The 10,550-nt window shown below is 43.4% G+C and overlaps 1 protein-coding gene across 1 annotated transcript in view; it reads left to right on the top strand.

Moving 5' to 3' along the window:
• Nucleotides 1-257: 257 nt before the first annotated feature.
• The window catches only part of ZDHHC17 (zinc finger DHHC-type palmitoyltransferase 17), a 61,945-nt gene continuing 51,652 nt past the window's right edge, over nt 258-10,550 (top strand). The window contains exon 1 of the mRNA XM_065743267.1: nt 258-329. Within this exon, the coding sequence (XP_065599339.1) occupies nt 267-329 (63 nt within the window). The 5' untranslated portion in view covers nt 258-266. The remainder of the gene's footprint in view (nt 330-10,550) is intronic.

The following is a 10,550-nucleotide window of genomic DNA, read 5'->3' as shown; positions in this document are numbered from 1 at the left end:
GAGCCACAGCCGGGGGCTGGCGGGAGCGAGACTGCAGGGAACGGCTGTCACAAGCACCACGAGCTCTTACTACGGCCATTAAAACTGCAGAAGAACGTTTATTTCAAAACATCAAAACAGGACACGAAGAACTGCCACACACAGCCCCGACCCTGAGCACGGAGCCGCAGCGCACAGCCGTCCCCACGCGGCCCCGCCCCCTTCCGTCAGCCGCCGCCGGGGCCGCGCAGTACCCGGCATGCAGCGGGCGGGCGGCTCGCTCCAAGATGGCGGCGCCGCTGGACGAGTACGAGAAAGAAGCGGGCTGCGTCCCCATCCTGCATCCCGAGGTGAGGCCGGGCCGCCCGGGCGCGGCGAGGCGAGGAAGGGCGGGCCGGCCGGCTGAGCGGGGCGCGCGAGGTGCCGTCCCCCGCTCCCGGCCTGGGTGTGCGCGGCGGGGCGGGATGGGGCGGGCCGGGCGGAGGAGGGCGCGGATGCCGCCGTGCGTGTGGCGGAGGGCGCGGTGCGCCGCGGGCGCTGCGCGGAAAGGGCCGAGAACGGGGCGAGGCCCGGCCGCCCCCGGCCCGCTGCGAACCGAGCCGTCTCTCCCCGGCGGCGCCGCCCCGCGCAGCCCGCCCGGCCCCGCAGCCCCGGGAGCGGAACGGGCGCTTCCTCCGGCGCCGTGCCGCTGCCCGCGGGCCGCCCAGCTCGCATCCAGCCGCCGCTGCGTGGGTTTGTTTAGGCGCCCGCCGGCGTGTTGGCCGAGGAGTGCTGACAGGTAACGTGCAGAGGTCGTTTCGTGCGGTGTGTTTCTTCTCCTTTGTGCCCCCCGCGTTTATCAGCAGCACCTGTGCTCTCCTGAGGTCCGCTGTGATTGGTTTGAAGGGTATTTGAAACAGTTTGTAAAGCCTTTATCTGTGGGCTTCTCACCTGATCCATTAGGGATGGTAGGGACTAATTCTTCAGCCTACAGAAAAGACAAGTGCATATGCTTGGCTCCAGTTTCTACTAAACAGATGGCACTTTTTTTTTTCTTCCATAAACAACATCTTAAAGACGCTTTTAGTTTTCTTGAAGACTGAAGGGGCTCCATAGGCATCTATATATGGCTGTACATCCTAGTCACTCTTTGCTGCCTCTCTAAACTGTGCTTACTTATGACTTTGAAGTACGCGGTCTATTTTGAAGGTTACGCATGCACCCCAAACATGTCACGATTATTATTTAATTATTACATGTTTCTGTAGGGTAGCAGGCGAAATGCTCTCATTTCATGTTTATCAAAAGTGACAGAAGCTGACGGTAAGTCTCCTTCTCTGGAGATGTTCAGGACCCGCCTGGACGCCTACCTGTGCAACCTGGGCTAGGGAGCTGCTTTGGCAGGGGGTTGGACTCCATGATCTCTGGAGGTCCCTTCCAACCCCTACAATTCTGTGATACTGTGGTAACCGTCCAAACTGACATCTTCATTTGAAATACAGTATTCTGAACTTGTTGGAAGCTTAGAGGGGAGGGTGAAAGCTATAAAACAGAGAAACAAGTGTGTGCAGGATGTTAGAGAGCCTTGTTTTAAGGACTGAAAACTAATATTCAGTAAGTTGACTTTGAGTGAGGGCTGCGTAGTGAAGAAGGGTCTTATTGTAAACTGATGGAAAAATCCTTGGTGAGGTGATCTGGTAGAACTGTATATACTAAAGGAATGTGTTTGTGATAGGCACGGAAAGAAACTATATTAGCATATTGTATATCATGTGCAATAGGTAACCACCAGTCTTGAGGTTTTATAAGTGGATCGGTCTGAAAATGCTGGGTATCTGACTGTACTGACTGTATCTGACAGCATCCAAGGGGAGTGTTTACATAGATATCAGTGGGTGTTCCCTTAGTCCTTCGGGAGCTTATCTGTATGAAGGGATTTTAAGAGGAGGATGCTTTTAATGTTAGTGATGTTGATTGTTCAAAGTGTGTTTCAGGGCTGCATTGTTGCAGACCTGCTCAACAAACAGCGTAGTGCCATCTGTGTTGAGGTTTTTTTTTCTCAAGTTTAGAGGCCCTTGTAGTCAATGCCTTCCACTTTTTAAGAAAGTAGCACCATATCCTTATGTAAGTGGTGACGTTGGAGCACATAATCGGTTCTTACGTTTGTACACACAGAAAGTGATGCTTTTTATAGGACTGTCATAACCTTTCCGAGTTTCTCATGCTTCATGCTGGTGTTAATCTCAGTGTCGTGCATCTTTCTCAGATATCTTTTTGTGCTTCAAAATCTACTTTTTTTTTGTTACTTGATGCTTTTGTTTGTTTGTTTTGACTAATTTGTACTACTTTCTAAGTTTAAGGGGCTTTTTTTTTAAGAGGAAAATGTTTTAATGCAGATAGCTTTGCATTTTCTTGTGAGGTGTTTCTGGACATTGTTCGCAAATGATGTGGGAAAGATGGTCTTAGAAATAAAAGTTACTTAAATCTTTCAGCACTTGAATATTTATTTGTGAAAGGCTCAACAGAAGAAAGTGACTCCAGTAAGTTTTGTTAAGAAGAGGTAAAAACCACTCTGAAAATGTGAATGCTTGAGGTAACTGGTGAGGGGACAGCTTTGTACGTGGATGTGGGTTATTGGTGGGGGAGCATGAAGGGGGTGGTGTGGGGACTGGGGAGGATATCTTGACTAAGATTGTGGGTTTTCCTTCTTTGTTTGAAACACAGCCTAATTTTTATCTGGGACACTTGTTTCAAAGGCATTTTTTTTTTAAATCAAAGTTCATATCAGTGTTACAGTGTGGAATTATAGAGTTGTTTGTGTTGGAAGGGACCTTTAAAGGCCCTCCTGTCCAACTCCCCTGCCGTGAACAGGGATACCTACAGCTACATCAGGTTGCTCGGAGCCTGGTCCAGCCTCCAGGGGTGAGACTTCCCCCAGTGCTGGGCAGCCTGTTCCAGTGCCCCACTACCCTCACTGTAAAAGGTTCTTTCCTTATATCCAACGCAAGTCTGCCCACTTCTAGTTTGAAGCCAGCTCCCCTTGTCCTATAATCACAGACTCTGCTAGATCCCCCTGTTGTCTGCTAATATAAAGCTAATAATGAAGCAGTAAAGCATATAAACATCATTTTAGCTGCAAAGTATGCTAACAAACATCCAATTTGTGTTGTATGAGCATTACGTGATCCTCTGGCAATGATTAATGGTGGAGTTAGCTGGCTAACTGTAACTTCTGAGAAGTAGTTGATTAGAGGGAATTGTTCCTGAAAGTCTCACAGGAGTGAATCTGCTTAAGACATTCTTATGAATGATTTGTGAGGAATTACAGAATTATCGCTCATCAGTGGGGTGGATAGATATGAGGCAGTGAGGACACAGTGATGACACAAACTCACTTAGAAGCCATGTTAAGTTATCTTAGTAAATCAAAGTCCATCTTTGTGGAGTCATGTTCTAAATCATATGCTGAAGGTGAGGAGCACTGGTGTGGTGCTGTAAAATGACTTAAAATCCAAAAACAACAGCAACAAAAAAGTGTTGTAGTGTGCTCCGTGATTTCTTTCAAAGATGATTTTAGGAACAAGGAGATGTTTTTTGGCTGAGCATCGAATATAGTAGTATGAACAATGGAGAGCTGCCCTGAAGATTTGTTTCTTTATAAGTCATTGTTAAGCACTGTAAACTGGAAAAGACTTTGGAAGTGGTTTTAGTATTGCTTTATGGTGGAAGGGATGGAAAAACTGTGTTCACACAGTTAGAAATAGCGAGAAGTGACTTCTGTGCAGCACACTTAGTGAGGTGCAGTGCCCCGTTTAGTATATACTTAACAAGATCAAGTGGCTGGAAAGTGAAAACAGATGGGATCAAACTGAAAGGCACAAGCAGTAAACAGTGAGGGTGAGTGATAAAGCAAGAAGGGAAATGGTGGATTATCCACCTCTTGATGCTTTCAGCTCAAGTTTGTATGCCTTTCTGGAGACCAGATGCAGTCTTTGAATTTGGGACACGAATAACTGTGGTGTTTCAAATCTGTGGCTGTGAAGGAGCTTTGGCCACGATGGGATGGTTCTGTTTCTCTGAGTGATGTGTCACTGCTTCCGTACCTGTGAATCCTTCAGCGTGGGGGTGATGGGGTGCAGGGGCCATCAGCTGTCCTGGAGTGTGAGAGCTGCTGTCTAAGAGGTGGGATGTGTGCAGAGAGCACCCTGGACAGCGCATACATGATGTCAGAGCGGGCCCTGCTGGTTTGTCTCCACCTTTCAGTGTTGTATAGTGACAGTCACAGTGGCAAGCAGCTCAGCTTCCAGCTATGCATGTAGCTCTAGTAAGGGAATACTTGTGCTGCTCATACTAATGATTTTTAGAGTCCTTCTGATGGTTCCTGGAACTGTGATGGTTTCTGTGGCAGATAATGGTAGGCTTGAAGGGAATACTTAGAAACTTGCTTGTGTTTTTACCATTCCTTCTCTTTATTTGCAGAATATTCTTAGTGTGAGAGCTAATGCTGCCTGAACTGCCTAAGGTGTTTCAGCTGTTTGTGGCTGTAGCTGTTCTGAGCTGATGGAGAGGAAGCTCTGCTTTGATACTGCTATGTCATGTGCTCTATAGCTTCGTTAGGTTGTGCTGGATGTGCGTGAGGGAGCTGCAAGTTGTCAAGTATTACCTAACTCCTTTGGCACTGGAAGAGTCTTGGCTGTGGAATTAGATTTTTATGTTGTTTGTTTGATCTGAAGTTGGAGACAAATCTTCCTGCAAAGCTGAAAGAAAATTTTAAGAACTATGTGTTCTGACAGACATTATCCCAGGTGGAAGCCTGTTATACTCGGTTTACTTTTTGTTTTGTTTCTCTGCCTGTGGTACGTATCAATGTAGGAAGTCAGAGGCATGGAGGTGGGGGTTTGAAGGAAATGGGTGAACCTTCTGTAGCTAGCTTTGGCTCTCAATTTTTCCATCTTAATGAAATCCATGATTTTCACAGTCTGAGTCTGTTTGCAGTGCGATTCAGTTGATATCACTGAGGCTGTGTTGGGTTGCACGTTGCTCTGCAAATGTGTGGAGATGATTCCTTAATTTAGGCAGGGACTTTCCAGCAGCTAAACTTCCATTTGTGATCTTATGCAGACCAGTTATTATTTATTGCGTTATTTCTAGGAAGAAAGTGAAACTGTGAAGTCTCAGGCAAGTTAGCGTGCTTAATATTGAAAGTAGACTCTTGTCTTATTAAACATATCGTGGTTAGCTCACAGGCTGTGAGGCCAGAGGGGACTGAAAATCTAATCTGACCTTCTAGCACAGCCATTGAAGGGTTTTCTTGAACGAAATAATTCTTTTTATAACTAGGATACTACTTCTACTGTAAAAAAGGAACACAATTTTACAGTAACAGTTATTCCTGTTTAGCTGGGTAAGTTGCTGCTAAATTTAATTGTTGTTAAATACTTAAACCTGCCTATGGAATGAATGAAATTTGTTTCAGATCATTAGGTCTTGAGAGATAACTGTCCAAATACAGCTCTATCTGTATGTAGTTAATACGCTGATGATTATCAGAGCCCTACAATGGAATTATGGTCTGCAGTCATATTGAATCTTCAGTGGATCTTAAGATATGGGTTGTTTTATTTCTCCATAGCTGTTTTCATGGTGTTGTTCTTGGGGCTGTCAGGTAGCAGACACTGGAACAGCAGTGTGCTTAAGAACAGAGTGCTTTTCTGGTTGTCACATGGGGTCAGGGGCAGCTGTAAAGCATCTTCACATTCTTATTTTCCATACGCACAGGCCATTGTAGCTGTCTTGCTGGAAGCTTGGGCCAATGATTTCTGACTGCTTCATTATCACTTCTACTCACCATCAAAACTTGCCTGTGAGTTGTTTGTTCCAAGGTTGTAGAGAAACGTGAAGTAGAGTGGGATCAAAATACATACTATGTAGATTAGTGCTATTGAAATGTTTTCATATTGACACCCCACACACAGAAGCTTTAAAAATACGCATGAGCTGTTGAGCAGCCTTCTTTTGTCCAGTACAGGTGGGGACAGGTTGTATAGTACTCACAACATGAGCAATAAAGCTCACTGATCTAGTCTTTAATATGTGTGAGATGGACCACATCAAGTTTTTTAATATTCAGATTTCTTAATTGAACTATCAGAACATGTTAAATAACATACTTCATGTGTGAAGGCAGGCTGTCACTACTCTTTTATGATCTGAAAGTGCTGCATTGTTGGGGTTTTTTTCTGTAAAACCACAATATTTGTCATTACAGATTTTTGCTTTTTTTTTTTTTTTTGCTCATGTTAACCTTTATCCAGACCACTGGAGTTCCTTCAGGCTCAGATTAAAAAAAAGCAGTATTTTCATCTTTTGGATGATATGTGTGACCTTAATCTGTATTTTTAAGAAGTCTAATAGCATTTAATAGAAATCTTTCATGGCATTTAAATAGGGAATAAGGGGGAAAATGATTAAGAAGTTTGTTGGTTGCTCAAAAACTAGCTAACATTTAGATGTCAGCGTTCACTTTGTCCTGTGCTGCTTTTCAAAGACTTGGAGATAAGAATGTAACTTCTGTAGCGTCGCTGTCGTTGAGAGAGCCTCTGGAGTGGGTTAGAATGGAGGCTGCTCAAAAAGCTGGAGAACTTCTCAAGTCAGGGAACCTGACTGAGCAGAACCCTCAGGGCTGTTGTGTTAGATTAACGTTAGATTACAATCTGTCTCATACATTCTTGATATCTAGTAATCCTTCCTACACTCATAAGATGCCCAGAGGTCTTTGGAAGTGTCACTGTGAGCCTCTCTGCAGGGGAGGGAGGTACCAAAACTGGAGGGTGGTGAGAGGCTGTGGTTGGCTCTGCGTGCTGCTCGGGTCACATCCAGGGGAAGATGACTCAATGAGGGACAGCCATGTATAAAGGCAGAGAGGGCAGCAAGGTGTGCCTCAGAAGCACCCGTATTGCTATGCTGAGTTTAAGCTGATCTAAAACATAAAGCAATCCAAATGTAGTCCCTTATTCTTTGCTAGGTGAGTTGGGACGCAGGTTGCTTTACAGGTCTGTGGTCTGCTCTGACTGCACTCCTGGGGGAGCTGGTGGGAGCAGGGAGGGTCTTTTTGTTGAGTGAGGATTATGGTGGGAATGGAGAATTGAAGTTTTCCATGAGGACTTACTGCATGTTGTACTAGTATTTGTTTTTTTGTTTTCTAATATGTGCTAAGGAGAAAAGAGAGGGTTCACAGCTGGGCAGATGGCTGGTTCTGTAATGCTCGCTTGCCAGTTTGGTAATCCTTGATGTAATTTTTTCCCCTGTTCCTCAGAGATAAGTTAGTTGCATACTCACTAAGTGGCATCACTTACTTTTGATGCATGTGCTTTGTAGGCTTGTTGAAAAGTCAGAGTCTTCAGTATGCTTTTTTAATAATTATATTTGATGATGTAATGGTAGGAGAGTTTAAAATTGGGTAAAGAATCAGAATCACAGAATGGTTTGGGTTGGGAGGGACCTTTAAGATCACCAAGTTCCTACCCCCTGCTGTAGACAGGAGCACCTCCCTCTGGACCAGGTTGCTTACAGCCCCATCTAGCCTGGCCTTGAATGCTTCCAGGGAGGGACATCCACAGCCTCTCTGGATGACCTGTTCCTCTATCTCACCACCCTTATAATAAAACATTTCTCCCTAATACTATTCTACATGAATCTAAGGAATCTTCTGATGACACCATTCTGGGAAGTTATTTTTCTCCAAGTAGTATCAGGAGTCAACTGTATATGTATTTAAGTGCGTTTAGGAAATTTAGAATTTGGAGGGTAAAAAAAGCAAAGTTTTTAGTTGGCTTCAAGTTATTGTCACAGTGGCTGCATATTAATGCTGAGTCTCTGGGATGTGTTTATTGTACATTGAAAGGTCTGCAAGCTCTTGTGCTCTTGACGCCTAGATATGTTTAAATCACTTGGAAAAAGATGATTAAAATGCTCGTATTAACGGTTAGAACACAGTGCAAAGCTCTTTGAAAAGAGAACCCAAAAAGAGGGAGACATGTTAGTAGAAGTTGCTAAATAAAGCAGAAACTATATGGACTTACCTTACTAGGAGGAGAATTTGAACTAGTAAATATGTTGGTGGACTTTGGTCTGTAAATATCTAGTTAATGCAGTCTTGAAGGAAATTGTGTGATTGATACATGATAGAAAAAAAATCGGTACTTCAGGAAAACCTTACTGTTTTCAACATTGTTTTCTTATTGCCATATACTTATGATAATATTTTGGTTACTTAAATGAAGTCCTGTAAGCAAGTATAACAGGGAGCCAGAAGGGAACTTCTGAGAGTCAAGTCTGAGATGAAGATTTCAGTGTGTCTGTGACTTGTAGCCTGACCTGGCCACCCTCCTGCAGCACCAGTGCTTCTGACGATGATTGCTTCTGAAAGGCTTTGCTGTTACAACTGCTAAGAACAAATATTGTTCAGAATAGAGCACGTAGTCAATTTAATATTGTTTAGTACTCAGCAGTTATGTTTTGTGTGTTTTTTTTCACTTTCCTGGGGTATGAACTGGATTTTTTTAAATTCTGTATTGAAAAGCATTCTCTCCATCACACTTTTGTTGCTGGGTTTAACTGGTGATGGTACAGTTTCGTGCTGAATACTTTATAGAGATGCTTCTGTTCTCTGAATGGAAAAGACATTTCTGTCATTTTAAGTTACTAAAATAAAAACTCATCTACTTGAAATATGCTCCTCTGAAAAAAAAACCTGAGAAAATAGAAAAGTGTACAGCTAGAAGATATCACAGAATGCAGGATATCTGTGTGCTGTTCAAATAATTCCTTCAATCTGTAAGTAACATAATAAAGCACTTCAACTCATGCATAATAACCAATAATTTGTGTACGTACCTAAAATTGGAACTGATTATTGGTATAGGGCACCTAAGTATTTCTGAACTGTCACTAAACTTGTGTTTACTGTTTTCGAGAACTTAGAGACTTTTGGCTGGATAATGTGATAAAGTAAATTTTAAACTATAATATTGTAAGCTTTTAATTGCTTTAACCATTCCGTTGCTTCATACTTGCTGGTGTCACTGTGCAAACAGGAGGCATTCTGATAAGCCTCTGTGTGAAGCTGGTGTGGGCATAAAGGTAATTGTCTTCAATCCAGAAGCACCTGTAAGTAAATGAGGAAGAAGTGATGGACACTTGCTTTGAGCAAACAGGACTGAGTTGTTTGCCAGCTGTGCTTTAAATCCCCCTGATCTCCGACCTCTGTGTAGCGGCTGGATTAAAGGCTCTGGCTGAGCGGCTCTGGCTCCTTGTTATGTAAAAGCAGAGGTCTGCATTGGAGCGTGTGGGGTTATTCACTGTGCAGTGGCTGCCTGCTGCTTGTGGGTGGGAACTGCACCAGCAGAACTACTTGGTTGTGTTTGGGATGTGGCTTTGCTCGATTTATTTCACTTCTTTTTAAAGAAAGCGTCACCTTCAACTGCAACTTGCTTTCAGAATGAAATCAGAATGTTGTTTTGGCTAAGGAATGTTTTTTCTATTGTGTGTTAATTCTGTAATTAACTTCCTTGGGGATTTCCGTAAGTTATCTTGCTTTCTGTGGGTGTGCCAAGGATCCATGCAAATAGGGCAAATTTAAGAAAGCATGAAACTGACTTAACAAGATGCTGTCAAATGTGAAAAGTAATGGGAAACGGTGATGGAATTGTTACTGAGTGGAAAATGTGTGTCAAATCATATTCATTTCATGTATTTTAGTGCTGTTCTGAAGGGCAACGAGAATCCCAGCGTAAACTGTGTGTCCCTGAGTGAAGTATGGCTTTTTCTTAATGGGTTGTATGGCCAGTTAAGATTCAAATGCAAGTGGCATTGGACTTTGAATTACAGGCAGTAACTCTTAGCAATTAGCTACGTTTTCTAGCATGTATTATCTAAATGGAAGGTGTATGCACACATCACCCCAGCCCAGCAATCAAACAGCTCAAGCAGATGAACCCATACAGCTCTGCAGGATTCTTCTCTCTAGGTCTTCACATGCATGAACATAAGAAAGATGAGGCTCCCATTTGATGGCAGTCAGCAGTTAGGTTAGCTGTACACCTGCAGTTTTACCACGTGTTCTGGAGAAGCAATGATGCTGGTGTGATTCTGTCTGAAATTAAGGCATGGTGCCTTCAGTCTGTGTTTCTGTGACTGTGCTGCAGAATTAGGTGAAGGAGCAGGGAAGGGAAAGTGTCGGTTTAGGAATGAGACTTTAGGAATGAGACTTGTGTTAAAAATACTACATCAGCAGTGTGGTCTTTTTTTGTCACTGTTATTAACTAATTTGCTTTAATTATTGGGTATTTTTCTGTTAATGTGTGAGTGGCTAGTGGATTTGTGTACAGACACTGCAGCGGGTCTGTATGTGTAGCATGCATGTCAGTATTGATCCATTGGTTTCCACAGATTCTTTCACACTTATAAGTGGGAGGAACAATGGGAAAGCTTCTTAGAAGTAAGGTGTTACAATAAATGGAGAGCACAGAAGTTGAACGTGTAATGTGGGGGAAGGAATTCATTAACATTAACCCCCAATAGCCTGTATTAAA

Source organism: Cyrtonyx montezumae, unplaced genomic scaffold (assembly GCF_038088225.1).
Source record: "Cyrtonyx montezumae isolate F1298 unplaced genomic scaffold, pur_monq_1.0 scaffold_3, whole genome shotgun sequence".
Taxonomy (NCBI): Eukaryota; Metazoa; Chordata; class Aves; order Galliformes; family Odontophoridae; genus Cyrtonyx; species Cyrtonyx montezumae.
This window is presented reverse-complemented; position numbering and strand designations above follow the sequence as displayed.